Genomic DNA, 23,572 nt, shown 5'->3' with positions numbered 1-23,572 from the left:
TTTGAATAGGCCAAGTCAGTACAGCCAGGGTAGTCTCCACTTGCTCCATTTTTGGATATAACAAGAAAATCCACTGTGACATGAACCATATAGAAGATGAAAAAAAGTATACCGTTGGTTATTGTGACATGGTAGTAATAATGTAGCCAGTAAACACACATATGAACAACTCACATACCTTGTGTTGAAGCATTAGTTCCAAGATGGGAGAAGCAGTCTGAGGAATAAGAAAAGTGAAGAATGGTTTAACTTGAGTGGTTGTACTTTCTCTAGTAGTACTAGAACATATATATGATACGTAGATGTGATGAAGAAGAAAGGGATCTACTTACCAACAGCCGAAGATGCGGTTAGTGGAAAATCAGATACCAAGCCATCCACGGAGAAATCCCCATTGTCCACGAACGATAAGTACTCAGCCAATGGGTCAAAACTGTAGTTGTATGCAATATCAAAATCGTTTGCAAAACCTGACGCATATACTTCTAATCCTGCTTTGTGAGCATCTTGAACAACAGATGTATGGGGAAGCAAGTATTGGCTTTCAACCGGCCATATGTAAGACTTGGGAACAAGAATTCCCGAAGCAAAAGTCTTGATGAAAGTTAGGTTTCCCGCAAGAGATCCATAGGTTTGGTTGGTTGACACCTCAACATCATCTTTCTCAAGAAAACGGAACACAAACTTTGGCCCCTTGCGTCCAAAACGGCTACCAATATTCCGAAAGAAATTCACCTCAGGGGAAGAGAGATAGTTAACAGTCACAGTTTTGGTAGCTGATAGCAGAAAGCTGCTTATGCTCAAATTGTGTTGCGCATAGAATGCATCGTGCTGAATAAAGACAAGCCATGTTAAAGTGAGCTGAGATTTAAAACTGCAACAAAAAGAGCAAGAAACTTACTACTGACATAAGAATTTACCTGAACATTTAACCAAAAACTCTGGAGTTTTAACTGCGTAGCTATATCTTGAACTGTTGATATCGTGTAACCGTTTCCATCAAATGCATCTGAGCGTGACATTATTCCTCGGATCACTGCACAGGTGAAAATACAAGAAAGTTACAACAGTACAACTTAATGAACAACAGCAAGCAAATCTAACTATACTCAACTCAAATTCAGTCTTTATATATATATTGGAACAGATGTGTAGAGCTAGAATCCAATAGTCCAAGAGACTAGAATGTACACTCAAGATCAAAAAGATGCACTGAGAGTGAGACGTTGAACTTACAGAAAACGCTTTTGAGATCCTTCAAAGTGAAATCAATGGTGAACCAATCTTGAGTAGGGACTCCATTAAGCAAGTAAGAATTTTTCCTTTTAGGGTAAACTACTTGGATATTGGAAGCATTCATCATTTTCACATCAGGGAAGCAAATCCCAATAGCATCTTTAGTTAGTTGCAAATCACACCAAAGAACAGCATCAGGCACACTAGTCTGCCCTACGAAACTGTAAGCATCGAGACTTGAATCTGGCAACAACCCAGAAAACCCACCACGAGCAATGATACGAGGAGCATCTCCTACAAAAGATGCCAAATCAAGAAAAGATTCAATAACAGAACCAAAATAGCTAAAAACCCTGAAACAAAAAACAAACACAGTATATGTTCATAAAGCTTCGATTTTTCTAAAGATGAAGCTAAAAAAAAAACCCCAAATTTGAAGAATCAAAGTGAGTGAGTGACAAAGGAAACACCTTTATGTTCTGTTTTCATCAATTCACAGTAAAAGGTATTGAAGAAAAAAAAGAGAATAGAAGGAGATGAAGATAGAAGAGAACGAACCAGAGAGTGTCTGCCATGGACTTTTAGATCTTTGAGCAACGAGTTGAGTAGAGAGTAGCAACTGGATCAAAAGAAGAGCTAAAAGTAGAAACTTTGAAGGTTGTAAACCATGCATTGCTGGATGGTCTCGCATGTATGTCATATCGATATACCAGAGTTGTCCCGGCGGCGACTTCACCAACTTCGACCAAACGAGATTTACTCAGAGAGAGAGAGAGAGAGAGAGAGAGAGCTTTCTTTTTTGGTTTCTGGGATTCGAATTTATATATTATGAATTTATGATCGTTGATTATTTTTAAAAAGGGAAAACAAAAAGACCTTTATTGTACTTTTTTCATTTTTTTTTGACATGTTCACTTGACAAGAACATATCAACTTAAATTGTGTGTTTTTACTTTTTAGTAATAAATCTCTAATTAGCCAAAAAAAAAATAACTAGAATTATGTTTTCTTATTAGGGAAATATAGATGTCTTGATGTCTTCATTCAGACAGAAAATATTTGGGAGTGATAAAACTTTGAGGTTTCTCTTTTTTTTTTTAAAGAGAGAGTTTAAACTCCATACGCAACTATTTAATATATATTTTTTAAAATTATACTTCACGATTTTACATTAGAGAATATTTTCTTTTTTTGATTAAAGTTGTAGAAAGTAGAAAAAGAAAAAAAAAAGTTGTAGAAAGCAGAAACCAGTAATTAAGCATAATTTTCTGGAATTTTTTTTAAAAATTAAATAAAAGAAATGCGGTTAACATTAAATACTACGGCCTACTTTATTTTTTTCCATTATAAACGACCTACTACTTATTTCCAAAACCAGCTATAAACAACAAGCATGTATGTACACACTATATACAATGCATGTAATATTGCGATACACCTGTGTCAACTTTTGTGTTGTAATAACATATTAAAAAAATATATGGATATGAGGCCAAAGTTATATGTAAATATTATAGCTAATGACTGTTTCTTTTTTTTCTTGGTTGGTTTGGTGCTGATGGCGGTGGAATCGATTGAAACTAAAGGATAGGTTCCAACAAGATTCACACGTGGCATGTGGCCATATTGGTCACTGAGTCATTTACTTACATCATCCAAACGCGCTAAACGAAACGGTCACATTCTGCTGCCGTGCTTTGTCTTAACCAGTCTTGGATGTAGCAAAACTATAGACGGTTTAGTTATACAATAAACTTGAAGATTGTCGTGAGTTGTGAATCGCAGCAAGAATAGTTCTGTACTTTAAAAAAAAAAAAAAGAAAAAAAAAATTATTAAAATTTACTTTTGGGCCTTAAAAGCCCACGGTGCCGTATAATTCCAAAAAGCCTCACGTTTACTCAGTCTGGTGACACTAGGAAACACGCCACGTGTCTTTCGTCTCCTCGCCACCTGTAACCACCGCCTTCTTCATCGCAGTTCAAATCTCTCACTTCACACACTCTCTCTCTGTCTCTCTCTATCGTTCTTTGTGCCTTGTTTTGGTTTTGCGATTGGGTTTTTTGTTAACGAACGAAGTTTTGTGAAAAAATGGGTGTTGGAATTACAGAGTTTTTATGGAAGAATGAGCTAGCAGCTGAACATCCTCAGGTGATACCAATCTCAGTCTTCATAGCTATTCTCTGTCTCTGTTTAGTTATCGGCCACTTGCTTGAAGAGAATCGATGGGTCAATGAATCCATTACCGCCATTTTAGTCGTAAGTTTTTCTTATTAAAAAAATTGGTCTTGGGGTTACACAAAGTTTTGAGCTTTTTCGGATTTATCAGATTGTGTTTTGTTGTATAACCAGGGAGCAGTATCAGGAACAGTGATTTTGCTTATTAGTAAAGGAAAAAGTTCTCACATTTTGGTGTTTGATGAAGAACTCTTCTTCATTTACCTTCTTCCTCCTATTATTTTCAATGCTGGGTAAAGCAAGCTGCTAGCTTACTCTCGTTTTGAGTTACTATCTTGTGTTGATGGAGAGACTGAGTGATGATTTTTTTATTATATGGGTTTGTGGGGCAGATTCCAAGTCAAGAAAAAGAAGTTTTTTCACAACTTTTTAACCATCATGTCCTTTGGGGTGATTGGTGTTTTCATCTCTACTGTCATTATTTCCTTTGGTAAAAAAATTTAATCTTTGTATGACTTGACCATGTGTTTTCAGATTTTTTGCCTTCTGAGTTGTTAACAATTTTATAATCTGAACCAGGGACTTGGTGGCTGTTTCCCAAGTTGGGATTTAAGGGGTTGAGTGCTAGAGACTATCTAGGTGACATTTCTCACTAAACTATGTTTTCTTTTCATCGTTTGGTTATTACTGGCCAGTTTATTAGAGTGAATGATTTCTTGTCTTGATTCAGCCATTGGAACGATCTTCTCGTCCACTGATACTGTTTGCACTCTACAGGTTCTTGATTTAAAAGATTATTTGTCTTACCACTCCTTTTAGAACTTGTTTATGTTTTAACATTGCATCTTAACTTTTACAGATTCTTCATCAAGATGAAACACCATTGCTATACAGTTTAGTCTTTGGAGAAGGAGTGGTGAATGATGCAACTTCAGTTGTACTGTTCAATGCCGTGCAAAAGATTCACTTTGAAAGCCTCAACGGTTGGACTGCTCTGCAAGTGTTTGGAAACTTTTTGTACCTCTTCTCCACTAGCACAATTCTCGGAATTGCTGTAAGCTATTGAGTAGGCATATATATTTTTACTCTGTTTGAAGTATATCATGAGTTTTCTTAGAAACGTGATTGTCTTGCAGGTGGGGCTAATAACAGCTTTTGTCCTTAAAACCTTGTATTTTGGAAGGTAAAAGTACACTAAACTTGCAAATTTGTCATCTCAGCCTTAAGTTGATTGCTGTCAATAAGTTAAGTTGCATGCTTCAAATGTGCCTGTATATTGATCTCGTTAACTATATGGTTGCTAACAGACATTCAACAACACGCGAACTGGCCATCATGGTTCTAATGGCTTACCTTTCATATATGTTGGCTGAGGTAATACTCCATTACTGTAATAAGCAATCAGTTAAACCCAGCTTGAATCAAAGACTCGTCTCATATTTTTTAAGTGTTCATTTGGAATTTGAATGCAGCATTTTTATGTTTTAGCTCTATGTTCTTGTTCTCTTGCAGCTCTTCTCATTAAGCGGAATTCTCACTGTTTTCTTCTGTGGTGTTTTAATGTCGCATTATGCATCATATAATGTGACAGAGAGTTCAAGAATCACTTCCAGGCAATGTTTCAGACAATTATTGATATCTCTGAAGTCTCGATGCAGAAATCACTTTTGTCTGAATGTTCATCTCTATTTTTCAGGCATGTTTTTGCGATGATGTCCTTTATTGCGGAGACATTCATATTTTTGTATGTTGGAACAGATGCTCTTGATGTTACAAAGTGGAAGACAAGCAGCTTAAGGTATAGCGTTTAGGACGTTCTGTCAAAACAAAACACAGCATTATGATATGAACCTTGTATATTTCTTCTATCATGTTTCTTAAGCTGTGGTGATGACATGAAAGAGCTAAAATCTCTTCCTTATGAAGACATAACATAAATCATCTTCTTGCAGTGTTGGGGGTACTCTGGGTGTCTCTAGTGTCATAACCGCATTCGTATTACTTGGACGAGCAGCATTTGTGTTCCCGCTCTCAGTCTTAACAAATTTCATGAATAGACACACTGAAAGAAACGAGTCTATCACATTTAAGCACCAGGTTTAGCCTTTGTTTCTTTCAGCTATATTATCAGAAGCACAACAGCTCGGCTCAAAATCTTAAGTATATGATCTGAGAATGGCAAAGTGTCTGTTGTGAAGTTCGCTCTTTGTATACTTTATAGGTGATCATTTGGTGGGCGGGGCTTATGCGGGGTGCTGTCTCAATCGCTCTGGCTTTCAAGCAGGTTTTTTCTTTTTGCACATTCATAGATTTCTTTTACATTATATTGGTAAAATTTCCATTATATCTCATTTTGGTATATGTTTGATGTGCAAGTTCACATACTCCGGAGTTACGTTGGATCCTGTGAATGCTGCCATGGTCACCAACACCACTATTGTTGTCCTCTTTACCACACTGGTAAAACAAATACAACTTCCTTTCCTTAGTATATGGCCCTGCTCAAAGTTTTCTACCAGCGTAAAGATCAAAAGAATTTCTTTTTCATGTAACGAAACAGGTCTTTGGTTTCCTCACAAAGCCACTTGTGAACTATCTGCTTCCTCATGATGCAAGTCACAACAACACGGGAAATAGAGGTAAACGCACTGAGCCAGGTTCCCCGAAGGAAGATGCGACACTTCCTCTTCTTTCGTTTGACGAGTCCGCTTCCACAAACTTCAATAGAGCTAAAGATAGTATCTCCCTTCTGATGGAACAACCTGTCTACACCATCCACCGCTACTGGAGAAAGTTCGATGACAAATACATGAGGCCTATCTTCGGTGGACCTCGTCGAGAAAACCAACCAGAATGCTAGGTATACCCTCTATTATTACCACAAGTTACTACTCAAATATAGTTATGTAATTTGCAGCAAAAGCACCTCGGCTGATCAAGAATGTGTAACCGGATTTATAAGTACATCCGGGCAGAGGTGCTTACAATATTCATCATGATAAGCGAATGATTCTCTGTTTTTGTTTTGCAGAATAGTCATGAGATCTCCGCGGGAAGGACATGATGAGTTTAGTTTTTTTTGGATAATCAAGAAAGTAGGATAGTCAATGTAGCTATAAGACAATATTTTAACGTTTTCGTTAATGTATATGGTTCTTCTATATACATAAAGTGATTAAAGATCATTGCAAGTCTGTGATTTATTTGGATCAGAACTTTAAAGATACATTGTAAATAAGAGACTTCAGATCAGTTGCAGGACAAGATCAAGCAAACTCAGACGGTCTATCTCCTACTCAGTTCTTTGAAGCTGCGTTTACAGAAAGAAGAACAAAATAAACGTAAGTCTTTCTTTACTTAATATCCGGATCCTACTAATCTACCAGTTTCTAATAGTTCCATGGTACTTTGATTTACCTTGGCAAGCTGTAGGGATTGTTGTAACGCCACATTTGCTCAGAAGATCCTGTACTTTAGACGGGTATACCCCTAAAACGGGGAGGTAAGACTTGGATCTGCAAATGCATTCCAAGTTGGCTGCTTGGAGGACTAGACAGCATTCTTTGCCTGGAGACGGCGGGTTGTCTCCAGTGACGGCTGGACGGCATTTCTCCAAATAATTTGCGTTGATGTTACATGCTGGAATGCTCGTAGGTTTTTCCATCAGTACCAAGGCAGACAAAACTATTGCAAGAGCTGCAAATTTCAGAAAGGATCTGGTATTATTCTTATCCATTCTCTCTTTATGTCTACCTCTCTCTTGACTAATAACCATGGAACCCTTAAATTTAAGAAGCTTTTTATAAACAAATTAATGCTAAGGTGGAAGCTAGAAAGATTGTATGATATGGGTTGAAGAGTTCTCTAGTCTTTTGTAGTCAAGTCGTTTTTTGAGTTGAAATTGTAGTTAAGTCGTCTTTTGAGTGGAAGCTAGCGTATGATATGGGTTGAATACTCTCTAGTCTTTTGTAGTAAGTCGTCCTTTTAAGTTGAAAGGGTCAGCAATTGCAAACAGACACATGTGGGAGCTTATGGTAATTATTGTTGTCATTTTTTTTTTGCTCTCTACATTGCTAGAAATGATTAAGACAACATTAATTTAGATTTATAAAGTAAATGTTAAGATGCTATCATATTGTGCACAGTCCTTTTCCAAATATTGTCGACTACAAACGCGTCCTTGTTTTGTTATTTTGTCAAATGTATGGCCTTTTCTCAATGAAAACATTGAATGATTTTACATTTCTTGACAATTATATTGTGGGTTCTTTGCAGGGAATAGGCATAAGGAGACAAGTTTCTAGATAATCAAGAAAGTAGAAAGTACTTTATTCTTTTCATAATACAGTATGTAGTAATATAGAACATAGTTTATCTATGTAATAGAGAAGGTGATTTGAGAACTTATTCGAATCAGAACAGCACATGACATATTGTAGCTTAGAGACTTCAGGGTAAGACAGAGTCGCTTAGAGACTTCAGAGCAAGACAGAGTCTGAGCTCAGTTCCTCAAGCTGCGTGTTACAAAAGGGACAACAAAACAAACGTAAGATTCCCTCTCTTTTAACAGAAAGAACAGTAAAATCTTGCGGTTACTCTGATTGCTTACCTGAGAAACATGAGGGAGGACTGTTTATACCACACTTGGCTAGAAGAGGCCTGACCTTAGATGGGTTAATCCCGAAACTGGAGAGATAAGGCTTGTACGGGCAAAGGCATTGTAGATTAACGGATCTGGCCACTGCACAGCAGTCCGGTCCAGGAGCTGGAGGGTTGTTTCCAGAGACGGCTGCACGGCATTTCTCCAAGTCGTTCGTGTCGATGTTGCAAATGGGAATGCTTGTAGCTTCTTTCACTATTGTTAAAACTATCGCGAGAACAGCAAATTGCAAGAGGATTATGGTGTTGTTCTTACCCATTCTCTCTTTTTCTTATCTTCACTCCCTCTCAACTCTATTGTGATTTGTGAAACTCTCAAATGTAGTGAGCTTATTATATAGCAACGTTAACGTTAAGTGTGAGCTAGTAAAAGCGTGGAGTCACGGGTTTTTTTTTCAGCCAAGTTGCTGTATGAGTTAAACGTGTACACAAACAGACAAATGTGGGAGACTTTTGGTGAAATATAAGTCTGATGGCTTTTGGTCGTATGATCGTGTTTTGTCCTTGTTAATCAAAAGTCTTTCCTCTTGTCATGTAAGAACAAGCCAATGAAAATGAAACGACCTTAAGATTCTTTATGTTGTTTGAAACTTAACAAGCACCTCTGTATTTTTCCAGCCTTGTGACATACTATGATGCATAAGGGATTTTAACTTAATCCATTACAAGGAATATAATGACAGAACACCAGAGAACGTTAATATATAAATTATAAAATCCAAATCTTAAATCACACAAACCACAAGGCAGTTCTAGATCCTAGTTAGAACTCAGAGGAGAGGTCGAAAAGATCCAGTAAGGGGCACTGACCCGCGAGGGTTTGCCAAATTGATCAAAAGGGAAGGGACGGTTCGTACCAGAAGCTAGATCGTAACAACCATGTCTAGGGCCAATGTAATAGATGGAGTTAGGTTTGAGCCCCGGGTACAAGCTTGCTGAGAGACAGAAGGGTTCACTGTTACTAAGGAAGATGCAGAGATCTCCAATATCTTCAGTGTAACAAAAGTCTTTGCTCATCCCATCTTGCTTAAAGACCATTGAACCGCTTAGTACTGCTGTGGGCAAATTCCAAATCACCATCTTCGTCCTCTTGGTGAATACACTGTGCGTACCTAGACAGAGGAAAACAAGTAGCTCAATATCTTTACTCTGCCTTGATTGAATTAAAAGTAGCTAAACTACTAATGAAAGAATACATACCACTTGATGAAGAAAAGTTCACCAGAGGGAGATTCCACTAAGTGGTTGGTTATGGAACAATTATCCAACATCTCCCAACCTGCCTGTGGAATCTTAGGCATATTTCTTAGGCGTATATCTTTATGCTTGATCTCTTTGTAGTTGCTGAGATACAGCGAACCCATGTAGGGACCCTTAAAACTGGTAATGTGGAAGGCTTGGTCTCTCTTGGAGAACATGAGCTTAGAGGCTGGTAAAAGAGAGTAAGTGATAGATTGTTGATAGATCTCAATTGCAAATCAACACTATATTCAATTAGAATGGATCTGAGAATTACAGAGATTGTAAATCAAAGAATCAGAAGAGAGAACAAGAGGGAATCTGTAACTGTTTAGCTGTTAAACTGAATAAGCAATGATCAACATTGATCAATACCCGAGTACATCACTCGAGAGCTCAAGAACATCTCTTGAAGCTAACAAACTCAGATTTAACATAAAAGAGAGGAAGAGCTCAACGACTCTATTTATTCTTCTTATCTTCAAAACGGCAAACCCTCGGTGTCAACCCGAGTCTTCACTTCCAGCGACGACCTGCTGACGTGGCAAAACGCATCCCTACTTCTCATTATTTGCATTCCCCAAAGTCTTTCTCCTGAAATAAGTTTGATGAACCGTATCAATACTTCCCCCCGGAAGAACCAGCTTGTCCTCAAGCTGAAATTCTGGAAATAGCCTGACAAACTCTTTGGAAAGCATCCAAGAATCCTCCTCTGGTGGTCGATCGAACCAGTGAACCAAGAACTCGCGTTGATTATTCTCAGTAAAACGGACTTCCTTAACCTTCTCAGGAAACAAAAAGGCATCCTCCACTAACTCAGGTGGATCCGTTTGTTGGACCAACGATGGATCACCAATGACCTTCTTAAGTTGGGAAACGTGAAACACATCATGAATCTTCGCAGAATCAGGAAGCTTGAGACGATAGGCAACAGCACCAATACGCTCCACGACCTGAAAAGGACCAAAAAACTTGGCTGATAGCTTGTGACAAGACCTGCGAACCACCGTCAGTTGCCTATACGGTTGAAGCTTAAGATACACCCAATCACCAATCTCATAAGTCACATCCCGCCTGTGCTTATCAGCCTGTTTCTTCATGATATCCTGAGCTCTCTGAAGATTAGCCTTGATATGAGAAAGCATATAATCCCTAGCTTGCAACTGAGCTTCCAAATCCACATTAGTCGTAGAGCCCGGTTCAAAACGTAACAATGTAGGAGGATCTCTACCGTACATCAGTTTGAAAGGAGTGGACTTAATGGCTGAATGATAAGCCGTATTATAAGAGTATTCAGCCCACATAAGAAACTTAAACCACGTCTTCGGATGACCTGAGGCAAAACAGCGCAAATACGTCTCCAAACAACGGTTCAAGACCTCCGTTTGACCGTCAGTTTGGGGATGGTATGCTGTATTAAACTTCAATTTAGTGCCTGCCAACCTAAACAACTCCCTTCACAACGCCCCCATGAATATTCTATCTCTGTCTGAAACCATAGTCTTAGGAAAACCATGAAGACGAACGACCTCTGAAACAAACTTCGCAGCATCACCAGCTTTAAATGGATGTCGTAAACCCAGAAAATGAGCTGCCTTGCTTAACCTATCAACCACCACCAATATCACGTTAGCTCCTCTAGACATTGGTAGACCTTCAATAAAATCCAATGAGACATCCTCCCAAATCGCTGTGGGTATGGGTAATGGCTGTAACAGTCTTGCTAGAGCTAGCGTAGAGTACTTATGAGTTTGACAAGTAGTGCATTCAGTCACATACCGTTGCACATCTTTGTGCATACCTTCCCAGTGAAAAACTGATTGAATTCGTTTAAGAGTCTTAAGGATTCCCACATGACCACCCATTCTGCTATCATGAAACTCACCAAGGATCAGAGGAATAAACGAAGAAGACTTAGGGATTACCAACCTCTGCTTGTACCAGAGTCGTCCGTTCACCAAATGATAATGTCCCCATGACTCTGGAGTAGACTGAAGTTGAGTCAACAACTGTTGAATCCCCTGATCTGCATCAATTTCTTTATAAAGTTCTTGCATTTGTATTGCCTCCGAGACAGTAATTGCTAGTAACGAAGCAGCAACCGGGTGGGGAATGCGAGAGAGACCATCCGCTGCTTTATTTTCCACACCAGGCTTGTAAATAATATCCATATCAAAACCCAACAGCTTAGTTAACCATCTCTGATACTCCATATTAACCTCCTTTTGTTCAAGAAGAAACTTCAAACTTCGTTGATCAGTATGCACTTCAAATCTTCTTCCAAGTAGATAATGCTTCCACTTAAGAACTGCCATAACAATAGCCATCAACTCCCGTTCGTAGGCTGGCTTGAGTTGTTCCCGATCTGTGAGGCCATGGCTAAAGTAAGCCAATGGTCGTTTATCTTGTATCAATACAGCTCCCACACCTGTACCCGATGCGTCTGTTTCAAGAATAAACACTTTGTCAAAATTTGGTAAACCAAGGACTGGAACAGAGGCTATCGCTTGTTTCAAATGATCAAACGCCTTCTGAGCTTCATCAGACCAACCAAACTGCTCTTTCTTTAATAACGCTGTTAGAGGTCGAGCAATCATCCCATAACCTTGAACAAACTTACGGTAATACCCAGTCAAACCCAAAAAACCTCTTAGCTGTTTAATGTTTGTTGGAGTTGGCCACTTAAGCATCACTTCTGTCTTCACTGTATCAGTAGCTACCCCATCAGCTGAAATAATGTGTCCTAGATACTCCACTTTCTGTTCTCCAAAAAGACACTTCTTCTGGTTTGCAAATAAGCAATTCTCCTTTAGTAACTGTAAAACCAAACGTAAATGTGTGGCATGAGTCTCTACGCTCTGACTGTAAACGAGAATGTCGTCAAAAAATACAACCACAAACTTCCTCAAGTATGGTTTGAAGACTTTGTTCATTAGTGATTGGAAGGTTGCAAGGGCATTAGTGAGACCAAAAGGCATCACTAAAAACTCATAGTGACCCTCTAACGTTCTGAAAGCCGTTTTCTTAATATCATCCTCATACATTCGAATCTGATGATATTCTGATCTTAAATCGATCTTTGAGAATATAACTGCTCCATACAGTTCATCCAACAATTGGTCAATGACAGGTATCGGAAATTTGTCCGGTATAGTAGCACGGTTCAAAGCTCTATAATCCACACAGAACCTCCAAGAGGAATCCTTCTTCTTTACTAACAAGACAGGACTTGAAAACGGGCTGTTACTCGGACGTATAATTCCAGCTATCAACATCTCATCTACCATCTTCTCCATAACTTCTTTAGTAGAATGGGGATATCGATATGGTCTAACCATGATAGCTTGTACTCCAGGACGTAAGGTGATAGCATGCTCCTGGCCACGGACTGGTGGTAAGCCTACGGGAAGAGCAAACACCATTGCGAACTCATCCAATACTGCTGCTAACAAGGGCACAAGTTGTTTGTTCGAAACAGGTGTTTGTGTTGTAGATATCCCAAAAGAGTGTTTGTCTGCCAATGTCTTTTGAGTTGGGGCTGCGAGAGTCTTAATAGAGAAAGCTGGGGCGTGTAGTGATTGATCTCCTTTTAATGTCACTTGTTTACCGTGATAGTTGAACTGCCATTCCTGTAATTTCCAGTCTACTTGGCATGTTCCCAAAGTTTCCAACCACTGAATACCCAAAATGATGTCCACCGCACCCAAATCCAACACCATGAAATCAGTAACAAACGTTTCACCCGCCACTTGAAAGGTAACTCGCTTACAAACGCCAAAACCATGAACCGATGCTCCATTACCCAAGATCACTTCTGAGGTATTAGTCTTAGAGACTTTCAACTTCAAACGAGCCGCTACTGCAGGCGTGATAAAGTTATGAGACGCCCCTGAGTCCAACAATATCACTACCTTACTCTTGCCAATCCTTCCAGTTAACTTCGTTGTCCTTGGAGAATGCAATCCGAGAAACGAGTTGAGAGAAAGACATCTCACTTCTGGAGCCTGTACTATCTCCTCGATAACTTCAGTTTGCAACTCCTCACTTATAACCTCCAATTCTAAACCATCAACTACTGTTAGAATTTGTAATTCACGCAAGGGACAAACATGACCTCGTGTGTATTTCCCTTTACACTTAAAGCAAATACCCTTGCTTCGCATAGCATCCAACTCTTCTGTAGTATGGCGTTGACGAGGTTGAGCCAAGGCTTTCTGGTCATTCCCTTGTTGATTGTTTAGGTTATTACCACCAGTGAGTAACACAGGCTTTGCTGGTTGATACTGAACTACAGGACGAGTCCCAAACGCCCTTGTCACAACAGTAGGTTTACTACTCTTCTCCCCAACCAACTGACAAAAAGAACTTGTCTCCATTCTCAACACCGCAGCTTTCTGATGTGGAAGATCATGTGGCTCTTTCAGCTTAAGCACCTCCTTCATTTCTGGTTTAAGTCCATTGTAAAATATCTTTTCCAAATGAGAGTCATCTAATCCTGGTACTTGATTCGAGAGGTCCTCAAATTCACTGACATACGCTGCTACAGAACCAACTTGTTTAATAGCAAACAAACGATTCCCAGGATCTTCGTCTCTAGCTGCACCAAATCGCAAAAACAATCGTTGCTTGAAATCAAACCAAGAACGAAACTCATTCCTATTCATCTCCCAATTGAACCACTTCAACACATCCCCTGCCAAACTCAAAGCAACGAGGTCTAACTTATCCTCCTCTCCGTAACGACCAAGACGAAAAAACCTCTCTACGTTGGAGAACCATTCGTACGGATGAGATCCGTCAAATATAGGCATTTCAATTTTTTTTAACAAACTAGCACGATTCTCTAAAGGAATCGGAGCTTCCTCAGATCTACGATTGTGTTCCAAGGGATAAGGATCAACCTGATGATGAGATGAAGTTTCCGGTTGTTCCACCTGTTTACCAGCTCGTACTTCCATGCGATCTAACGAGGACATCACCGTTCGGAGCATAGCATCCATAGATTCCAATTTCTCCTCCTGAAGACGTTTCGCTTCACATAAACGCTTGAATCCGCCGTGTAAAACATTCAAATGTCGGCGAAGCTAGTCGTCACCTTCGAGATTTGTTTCCACACGCTCCGATTCGTTACCAACACCCATCGCGATTTAGATCGATCAAGTTTCACGCACCAATGATAGATTGTTGATAGATCTCAATTGCAAATCAACACTATATTCAATTAGAATGGATCTGAGAATTACAGAGATTGTAAATCAAAGAATCAGAAGAGAGAACAAGAGGGAATCTGTAACTGTTTAGCTGTTAAACTGAATAAGCAATGATCAACATTGATCAATACCCGAGTACATCACTCGAGAGCTCAAGAACATCTCTTGAAGCTAACAAACTCAGATTTAACATAAAAGAGAGGAAGAGCTCAACGACTCTATTTATTCTTCTTATCTTCAAAACGGCAAACCCTCGGTGTCAACCCGAGTCTTCACTTCTAGCGACGACCTGCTGACATGGCAAAACGCATCCCTGCTTCTCATTATTTGCATTCCCCAAAGTCTTTCTCCTGAAATAAGTTTGATGAACCGTATCAGTAAGCGGTCCCGATGTGAGTCCACTCAGAGTCCCAACGAGGTTTGCAAACACTTACATGATACTCATTGAACTTTGCAGCCACAAAAAAGTCGTCTTGGAGAGGATCAGAAGAAGAGAGAGACAGTTCCGTGGCATGGGTTGTGGGTTTATACTCGAGCCCAAGTGGAGGTAGTGATATGACTTTTGAAGGTGAAACACACGGCTTGTACAGATCCGTGAGATGCAAGGTAAGGCCCTCCCAAGAAATGCCCCAACCTTGCGATGCTCCCAGAAGAGTTTTGCCAACGAGCTCTTTGGGATACTTCTTCTCCTTGCTGTACACTGTCTTCTCCCAGAAGATTTTTTGTTGTTTGGATATACATTGTAACAATTCAATCCCAAGTAATGACTATGTACGAGTACAAAATTTGAAATATATTGCTTTGACTTTGTTATAGATAACTAGACGGATCAGAATATTGTTTCTAGGAGTCATATAATGCGATTTATCTTTAGTTAAATAATATTACTAGACGGATCAGTGATCCGGGATCACACATAATGATAACGTTCAGAACAATACATTTAAGAACTAGCCAACTAGGCCAACAACAACAACAACAAGAAGCTAGGAAACACACCTACGTTACAACCCACTACACTGCCTTCCTTATATAGTCTAAAGACCAGGCATTGTATATTAATATTAATATATGTATTCTATTCACCCGTCTCTCTCTAATATTGTAACAACAATTTTACTCGAATATAGAAATAAGTGAAGATATCATACTAATAAGAGTTGTATAGGTAATGATGGTCATTCCCTAAACCAAATCGTATAATACTACTATTACTATACATATGTACCTACATTTGAACAACAGGAATAATACTCTTACGTACACATACACATTACAAACTATCAAGAAAACTTTGAAATTCTACAAATATAATATCTATAATTTATGATCCTATTTTTTTTTTTTATAAATTGATCACGTTCAGTTTAATATCTTATCAGGTTTTGACTAAAATGACGTTCAAAAACTTGAATACACATTTTAAGTATTTATCGCTTTATTTATCAAAAATCAATTAAATGAAAGAAACATTTTGATCGGGGTTTACTAGTATTTGTATTTCGGGGAAAAAAAATTATGCTTTAACAGCTGAAAAAAGTAGAAGTAGAAGTCTATTACTAACTATTGTTCTAGCATCAATGCATCATAATGATCTATTGATCTCTTCAGTAAAAACAGAGTGATGATGTGAGGAAAAAAAAAAAGTGAACATTACTTACTTATAAATATCGCGACTGACACTAAGGAGTAACAAAGAAAAGAAGATGGGCCTTGAAGATAAGAAGCCCATTGCAATTTGCCAACTTGCTCTTGTGACTAATGGAAACAAAGAGGAAGCAAGATATGCTCCACGTGCCTTGTACCGTACACTGCAACCAGCTCACACTACAGTCCAAGTGCAGAACAGATATGCTTCTTTAGCATCATCAATCGTTTGTTATTGATAGGGACACTTGTCAGAGATCAACCTTGTCATCTCAGTAATCATTAGGGTTGTGTGTTCTACTATAAATATGACATAAGTTGTAACTTGAGATTTATGTAATGAAGATATATTTTTCAGCCGCTGCTCTGTTTCTCTCTGTTTCACATTGCTAGCTTTCATGGTATCAGAGCATCAGTAGTACGATCTATGGCTCCTGATGACTCCCTCTCTTCTGCTCTTTCTATTTCTCAAGTTGTGACTCTCAAGCTAACAGAGTCCAACTATCTCTTATGGAAAACTCAGTTTGAGTCTTTTCTCTCACCGCAAATGCTTCTGGGATATGTCAATGGTTCTGTTGTTCGTCCTTCAGCAACTCGGTCCGTTAACTCTGATGAAGGACCCTCTGAAGAACCAAATCCAGACTTTGCGAAGTGGATGCGTAATGACCAGCTTGTCATGGCTTGGATCTTCGGCTCTCTGTCAGAACCAGCACTCAGAGTAGTCTACGGGATGCACTCGGCTCATGAGGTATGGATGGCTCTTGCTAAAAAGTTTAATAGAGTCTCCACCACTAGAAAGTTCGATTTGCAAAACCGCTTGAGAGCTTGTGATAAGTTAGGTCGAACGATGGAAGATTATCTTAGTGAACTTAAGCAAATTTTTGATCAGCTTGACTCTATTGGTTATCCGATGAATGATTTGGAGAAAATACATGGTTTACTGTCTGGTTTGGGCAAAGATTATGAGTCTGTTGCTACCGTGATTGAACACTCCATGGATACTGTTCCTGGACCTTGCTATGAAGATGTGGTGTTTAAAGTCACTGCTTTTGATGATAAACTGAAGAAGTATGCTTCAGCCTCTATGGTCACACCACATCTAGCTTTTCAGGCTGAGAAGAGCTATTTTGATAGAGGAGGCTCTAACAATCGCGGAGGACGATCTAATGGTGGATCCAGAGGACGAGGAAATTATTCCACTAGAGGTCGTGGCTTCTCTCAACACATCAACAATCAGAACAGCTCTAACAGACAGAACAAAACTGGTGGAGCTCGCCCAACTTGTCAAATCTGTGGAAAGTATGGTCATAGTGCTTTTGATTGTTACAACCGCTATAATGAGGAGTATGTGCAACCTGAACTACCAACTGCCTTAGCTGCTATGAGAATCTCAGAGGGTGAACAACACACTGGTAACGAGTGGCTACCAGATAGTGGTTCAACAGCTCATATTACAAACTCGACAGCAAACTTGCAGCAGGCACAACCATATCAAGGGAACGACTCTGTAATGGTTGGAAATGGAGAATTCTTACCAATTACTCACATTGGCTCTGTTCCTCTTCAGACTCTCTCAGGTAAATATCTCCCTCTAAACGATGTGCTAGTTTGCCCGAATGTCACTAGGTCACTGCTCTCAGTCTCTAGACTTTGTGATGATTATCCTTGTTATGTTAAGTTTGATTCTGATGGTGTGTGTGTAAAGGACAAGCATACCAAGCAGCTCCTCACAACAGGAAGCAGGAGTAAGGATTACTATGTGTTGAACAACCCTGCAATCAGTGCCTTCTATTCCATGCGACAGCTTGCTACTAGTGATGATGTCTGGCATAACCGTTTGGGGCACCCGAGTGCAGAGATTCTTCAACACCTCTCCTCAACTGCAGCTATTTCTGTCAATAAACACACCAACAAGTCATGTGAATCTTGCAGACTTGGAAAGAGTGCTCAGTTACCTTTCACTTCTTCAACTTTTGTTGCTACTAGACCACTTGAGAGACTGCATTGTGACTTATGGGGTCCTGCTCCTGTTAAGTCTACTCAAGGGTTTAATTATTATGTTATCATTGTTGACAATTTTTCAAGATATTGTTGGTTTTACCCTTTGAAGCATAAGTCTGATTTCTACTCAGTTTTTCTTCTGTTTCAAAGACTTGTTGAGAATCAGTTTAGTCAAAAAATCAAGATGTTTCAGTGTGATGGAGGTGGTGAATTTGTTAGCAACCAATTTGTAACTCATCTTGCAAACAATGGAATCCAACAACTAATATCATGTCCTCACACGCCACAACAAAACGGCTTAGCAGAACGAAAACACAGACATTTGACTGAACTGGGGCTTAGCATGATGTTTCAGAGTAAGGTTCCGCAAGCTTACTGGGTTGAGGCGTTCTTCACAGCGAATTATCTCAGTAATCTGTTGCCAACTTCTGTTCATCAAGGTTTTAAGAGTCCACATGAGGTTCTGTTTGCAGCAAAGCCAGACTATTCTCACCTCCGGGTTTTTGGTAGCACCTGTTATCCTACACTGAGAGCTTACGGCTCCAACAAATTCGATCCTAAGTCGCTCAAGTGTGTCTTCCTTGGCTACAATGCAAAGTACAAGGGGTACAGATGTGTTTATCCTCCAACTGGTCGGGTCTACATAAGTCGACACGTTCTTTTTGAGGAACATGTTTATCCTTTTGAAACAGATTACTCTGCTCTTATTCCTCAAGCAACAACACCGCTTCTTACAGCCTGGCAACAAAGTTTCTTGACCCCAAATGCTTCTGATGCATCAGTTATCTCATCATCTCAGGTTCCTGCAGTACTATCTGATTCTGCAGTTTCTGTTACAGCTGAGCCTGCATCAGTCTCTGTTGATCACGACACTACAGAGACTACTCCTCTCGCATCAGAGTCGCCTGCATCAGAGTCACCTGCTACTCCTACAGCTCCTCTCACTTCTCCGGATCGCACTGACACTAATAGTACTTCTTCAACCTCTAGTGATGAACAACTTTTTACCACGGATGATTTTCCCCCATTGCAAGCTCCTACAGTCAATGATCATGCTATGATTACAAGAGGAAAAGATGGGATGCGTAAACCAAATCCAAAATATGCTCTCCATGTTACTCATACAACAATCAAGGAGCCAAAAACAATTTCTACAGCACTCAAACATCCAGGTTGGACAGCTGCTATGGGTGATGAATATGAGTCTTTCGTTCAAACCAACACGTTCACGTCAGTTCCGCATACTCCAAACATGAACGTTCTTGGCTGCAGATGGGTGTTTCGAACAAAATTGAAAGCTGATGGCAGCCTAGATAGGCTTAAAGCTCGTCTTGTAGCTAAGGGGTATGACCAGGAGGAAGGAGTGGACTTTCTTGAGACATATAGTCCTGTAGTTCGAACTGCCACAGTGCGCTTGATTCTTCATGCTGCAACAACCTTGAATTGGGAATTCAAACAACTCGATGTGCAAAACGCGTTTCTTCATGGGGATCTAACTGAAACAGTGTACATGAAACAACCTCCAGGGTTTGTCGACAATGAGAATCCTTCGAATGTTTGGAAGCTTAACAAAGCTATCTATGGATTGAAGCAGGCTCCCAGAGCCTGGTTTGACAAGTTCAGTAATTTTTTACTGAAATTTGGGTTTGAATGCAGCTTTAAAGACCCTTCTCTGTTCGTATACCTCAAAGACAATGACATCATTATTCTCTTGCTGTATGTTGATGACATGGCTCTAACAGGCGATAACAAAGTGTTGATCGATGAGCTTCTACAATGTCTTAATCAGGAGTTTCGTATGAAAAATCTGGGCAGGCTCAGTTATTTTTTGGGGATTCAAGCGCATTATCACTCTGAAGGTTTGTTTCTGAATCAACATAAATATGCAGAAGACCTACTTCTTGCAGCTGGTATGGCAGACTGTGCTCCGGCTGATACACCACTTCCTCTTGAGCTTCAAAAGGTCAAAGGTCAAGATGATGTATTTGATCAACCTACGTTTTTCAGAAGTCTTGCTGGTAAACTTCAGTATCTCACAGTTACAAGACCAGACCTACAGTTTGCTGTCAATCTAGTATGTCAAAGAATGCATATGCCGACTGTTGCAGACTTCAACTTGCTCAAGAGAATCATCAGATATGTTAAAGGAACTGTGGATTATGGTGTCAACTTTTCAAAGGAAGCAAACTTCACTTTGAGAGCCTACAGTGATAGTGATTACGCTGGTTGTCCAACTACAAGCCGCTCTACGAGTGGCTTTTGCACCTTCTTGGGGAGTAATCTCATTTCTTGGTCTGCAAAGAGACAAACTTCGGTTTCTCGTAGCTCCACAGAAGCTGAATACCGTTGTCTGTCTGACACAGCTGCAGAGGTGAATTGGTTAGTGGATCTTCTGGCGAATATTGGTATGCCTACTACTAAAGCACCTGAGTTATACTGTGACAATCTGTCTGCAGTATATCTCTCTGCTAATCCGACTCTGCACAAGAAAACTAAGCATTTTAAGGTTCATTACCACTATGTCCGAGAGCAGGTTGCAGATGGTTCACTTGTCGTCTATCACATCCCTTCTGCTCATCAGCTTGCGGATATATTCACGAAGTCTCTACCACTTCAAGTGTTTAGTGATCTTCGATACAAACTTGGTGTGGTCAGTCCTCCCACATAAAGTTTGCGGGGGGATGTAAGGAGTAACAAAGAAAAGAAGATGGGCCTTGAAGATAAGAAGCCTATTGCAATTTGCCAACTTGCTCTTGTGACTAATGGAAACAAAGAGGAAGCAAGATATGCTCCATGTGCCTTGTACCGTACACTGCAACCAGCTCACACTACAGTCCAAGTGCAGAACAGATATGCTCCTTTAGCATCATCAATCGTTTGTTATTGATAGGGACACTTGTCAGAGATCAACCTTGTCATCTCAGTAATCATTAGGGTTGTGTGTTCTACTATAAATATGACATAAGTTGTAACTTGAGATTTATGTAATGAAGATATATTTTTCAGCCGCTGTTCTGTTTCTCTCTGTTTCACATTGCTAGTTTTCAACTAGTACAGTTGTATCGCAAACACGAGTCAAAGAGGATCACATTGAAATCTTTTTCGTACAATAATATTAAGTATACGAATATGAAATATGTGGAATTGGCTTTTTATTTAAGGATAATAAAAGTGTTTTGGTCATACAGTATGCATTTTCCAAAGACGATGGGCGTGCTCTGTACACTTCACATTGCAATAAAAACTTTTTACTACCGTGTTTACCAACTCTTTTGTCACTGAAAATATTATATTTTCAAACAAATATTTCCCTTTAGCATTCATATCACTTTCTTTTTCTCTATTTTTGTTTTTGTTTTTGTTTAATCTTTCGTTTTCTTTACTTTGTGATGTTAATACGGAACCGAGTTTCATGAAGTACATCTTCTTTAATTATTTGACAGATTTCTTAATTTAGCTAATTATATAGTTATATATTCATGTTACTTTTTTTTAGAGGGTTGGTTATCTTCTTTATGTTTTCTTAGTTATATATATAGTTATCCACGTTATATTCTACATTTTGTTCAAAGAGATGGTTGAATTTGAATATCATGAGTTGTTTACCAAGCGATCACATCATGCCACTTTGTTAGGGTTTGTGAGAATGAAGAAGAATTCAACTTTTACATTCTCTAAATATAACTATGTATATATATATGATCGTGGGGTGTTCTGTGGTTTTTAATACTATTATTATATTCCTCTTGACAGAAAAGATTTACCGCTTTAAATTACACATCTTTTTAAAAAGAATTAAACAAATTAACAAACAAAAATAAGATTCAAACAATGAGATATGTAAACACAGTAGTAAAAAGTGAACCCGTCCAAATGATTCGAACCAGGTTAAACCATGTCCAAAAGGTATATAATATCTGGCTCGACATCCGGTTCGGTTCTTAAATCATTACAGTTATGTGATGTCATAAAAAATCAAAGATTTGGAGATGAGAGTTAGATCTCCTTGAATTATGTAAATATAATTGTTGTTGTGCCACTATATAAAAAGTAGATATCTTTCAGAAAAAAATAAAAATAAAAAAATAATAAGCATAATCTTGGTACGATTTTAATTTCCCGAGTCATATAGTAGCCCTAATATGTTCTTTTAATATCATCAAAAAAAAAGACGTGCGAAATCATGGATCAATGGATTATGGATATATGTTTTGTTCAGGGAACATGTACTCTCTTGATTACCATCATATATATTTCCTAATTCTTATCATTGTATTTCTAAAGAACTCACGTATGAAGCTGGAATGTTAGTCATAGAATATGCATGGCTTTATGAAATAATATTTTCTATGGTATAAAAATAGTGTATTTCATTGAATGTCCGATATTGTAACTTTTTTAATTGTCTTTTTCTACTGTGCATGATTGAAGATTTCTCGTTGGCTAAAATGCAATCACTCTTTCGTATGCGAATCATATGAAGTGAGAGTATTTCTTTGATTTATAAACTTAATGAAGGATGGTACTTCCTATCTCTTAAGGACTCTAAATAAGTTACTCTTTCTATACTGATTGACATATTATTATAGTAGAAAAATACATAATTCATACTAGGATTTTCGATGGAATTATATTTGTGATTTGTATACCTAACCTAACTTTTCGATAGAAAAAAAACGATTATCAACAATTGAGATTTCAAATATGTATGCCTCCGTCGGTTTAAGTATGTAACTCAATTATACTATAGTCAGCGTCGCACTCTCGCTTATTAACGAAATATCTAACATTAATTGCCTCCGTATAGTATAGAGGAGTACGTAGGACTAATTAGGAGCTCATGTTTCATCTACGAACCACAAAACAATTAGACATTCACTTTCTAAAACTGAATATATTAACTTTCCAAAATTGTTCATGGAAAGTTACTACCAATATTTATACTGGTATAGTATCTCAATTGACACGATTAATTGTTAACATCATTATATTTGTGTTGATTGATATGTTGGTTATAGTGATTCTCACAAATATTTTACATCATTTCTACAATTTCGATGAAATTATCTAGATTTAGGTCAAATTTAACATTTAATTAACTTTAATTAAGCGTTACATACTCCACGCATCACACATAAAGAAAAAAACATTATAAAAACTAAGAAAAATAACACAGACACATTTAAAAAAAATAAAAAGTTACATTTATTCGTTGGAGCCACCGGGAGCGGTAGCGACACCCACCGCTACATCCCAGGCAACGACTGCACCCATGACAGCCACTGCAACCACCACCATAATCTGGTTTCGCTGTCCCCTGCTCGTAGTTGTAGTTCATGCCTTTAGCAGAGGAAGAGGAAGACTTGGTGCCAGTGGATTTGTCAGTCTTCTCCTTTTTCTCGAC

At 38.7% G+C, this 23,572-nt stretch overlaps 5 protein-coding genes, 1 long non-coding RNA gene and 1 pseudogene across 9 annotated transcripts in view; 3 read left to right on the top strand and 4 right to left on the bottom strand.

Annotated features, from left to right (window-relative positions):
• LOC104731872 (glycerophosphodiester phosphodiesterase GDPDL4) overlaps window positions 1-2,055 on the bottom strand; it is a 5,895-nt gene extending 3,840 nt beyond the window's left edge. The window contains exons 1-4 of the mRNA XM_010451374.2: window positions 1,795-2,055; window positions 1,237-1,530; window positions 921-1,036; window positions 566-831 (exon numbers count right to left, since the gene is read on the bottom strand). Of these exons, the coding sequence (XP_010449676.1) occupies window positions 566-831; window positions 921-1,036; window positions 1,237-1,530; window positions 1,795-1,936 (818 nt within the window). The 5' untranslated portion in view covers window positions 1,937-2,055. The remainder of the gene's footprint in view (window positions 1-565; window positions 832-920; window positions 1,037-1,236; window positions 1,531-1,794) is intronic.
• LOC104731826 (sodium/hydrogen exchanger 4) lies at window positions 3,236-6,932 on the top strand. 4 transcript variants are annotated; one of them, XR_002035363.1, is made up of 16 exons: window positions 3,236-3,493; window positions 3,587-3,705; window positions 3,805-3,902; window positions 3,992-4,051; window positions 4,143-4,189; window positions 4,272-4,466; window positions 4,549-4,595; window positions 4,720-4,786; window positions 4,925-5,025; window positions 5,109-5,210; window positions 5,365-5,509; window positions 5,634-5,696; window positions 5,789-5,872; window positions 5,973-6,272; window positions 6,666-6,753; window positions 6,845-6,932. XR_002035363.1 is itself a non-coding variant. In XM_010451321.2 (15 exons), the coding sequence occupies exons 1-14, from the start codon at window positions 3,326-3,328 to the stop codon at window positions 6,270-6,272; spliced, it is 1,596 nt and encodes a 531-aa protein (XP_010449623.1). In that variant the 5' UTR covers window positions 3,236-3,325; the 3' UTR covers window positions 6,449-6,597. The 4 variants fall into 4 exon arrangements, 2 of the variants coding, with proteins under 2 accessions (XP_010449623.1, XP_010449615.1); XR_002035362.1 differs by having other exon boundaries at window positions 6,661-6,753; XM_010451321.2 differs by lacking the exons at window positions 6,666-6,753; window positions 6,845-6,932 and adding an exon at window positions 6,449-6,597.
• Window positions 6,527-7,609, bottom strand: LOC104731847 (putative lipid-transfer protein DIR1). The gene is made up of 2 exons (XM_010451344.2): window positions 6,830-7,609; window positions 6,527-6,722 (listed from the first exon to the last, which is right to left on the bottom strand). The coding sequence occupies exons 1-2, from the start codon at window positions 7,185-7,187 to the stop codon at window positions 6,709-6,711; spliced, it is 372 nt and encodes a 123-aa protein (XP_010449646.1). The 5' UTR covers window positions 7,188-7,609; the 3' UTR covers window positions 6,527-6,708.
• LOC104731857 lies at window positions 6,985-7,836 on the top strand. Its single transcript, XR_758676.2, has 2 exons — window positions 6,985-7,131; window positions 7,688-7,836. It is a non-coding gene; the product is annotated as an uncharacterized LOC104731857 (long non-coding RNA).
• On the bottom strand, window positions 7,718-8,384 carry LOC104731863 (putative lipid-transfer protein DIR1). The gene is made up of 2 exons (XM_010451362.2): window positions 8,022-8,384; window positions 7,718-7,926 (listed from the first exon to the last, which is right to left on the bottom strand). The coding sequence occupies exons 1-2, from the start codon at window positions 8,329-8,331 to the stop codon at window positions 7,922-7,924; spliced, it is 315 nt and encodes a 104-aa protein (XP_010449664.1). The 5' UTR covers window positions 8,332-8,384; the 3' UTR covers window positions 7,718-7,921.
• Window positions 8,705-9,514, bottom strand: LOC109129036 (annotated as a pseudogene).
• On the top strand, window positions 16,525-18,073 carry LOC104755317. Its single transcript, XM_010477676.2, has 2 exons — window positions 16,525-17,744; window positions 17,873-18,073. The coding sequence occupies exons 1-2, from the start codon at window positions 16,595-16,597 to the stop codon at window positions 17,914-17,916; spliced, it is 1,194 nt and encodes a 397-aa protein (XP_010475978.1). The 5' UTR covers window positions 16,525-16,594; the 3' UTR covers window positions 17,917-18,073.

This window comes from Camelina sativa, chromosome 2 (assembly GCF_000633955.1).
Source record: "Camelina sativa cultivar DH55 chromosome 2, Cs, whole genome shotgun sequence".
NCBI classification, from domain to species: domain Eukaryota; kingdom Viridiplantae; phylum Streptophyta; class Magnoliopsida; order Brassicales; family Brassicaceae; genus Camelina; species Camelina sativa.
This window is presented reverse-complemented; position numbering and strand designations above follow the sequence as displayed.

Excerpts from the sequence above, each read along its gene's own strand:
- LOC104731826 (XM_010451321.2), top strand. The coding sequence starts at position 3,326 with ATGGGTGTTGGAATTACAGAGTTTTTATGGAAGAATGAGCTAGCAGCT. Across the intron at positions 5,026-5,108 it reads AGTTCAAGAATCACTTCCAG|GCATGTTTTTGCGATGATGT; the intron begins GCAATGTTTCAG and ends TCTATTTTTCAG. Across the intron at positions 5,697-5,788 it reads TCGCTCTGGCTTTCAAGCAG|TTCACATACTCCGGAGTTAC; the intron begins GTTTTTTCTTTT and ends TTGATGTGCAAG.
- LOC104731847 (XM_010451344.2), bottom strand. The coding sequence starts at position 7,187 with ATGGTTATTAGTCAAGAGAGAGGTAGACATAAAGAGAGAATGGATAAG.
- LOC104731863 (XM_010451362.2), bottom strand. The coding sequence starts at position 8,331 with ATGGGTAAGAACAACACCATAATCCTCTTGCAATTTGCTGTTCTCGCG.
- LOC104755317 (XM_010477676.2), top strand. The coding sequence starts at position 16,595 with ATGGCTCCTGATGACTCCCTCTCTTCTGCTCTTTCTATTTCTCAAGTT. Across the intron at positions 17,745-17,872 it reads TCCTCTTCAGACTCTCTCAG|GACAAGCATACCAAGCAGCT; the intron begins GTAAATATCTCC and ends GTGTGTGTAAAG.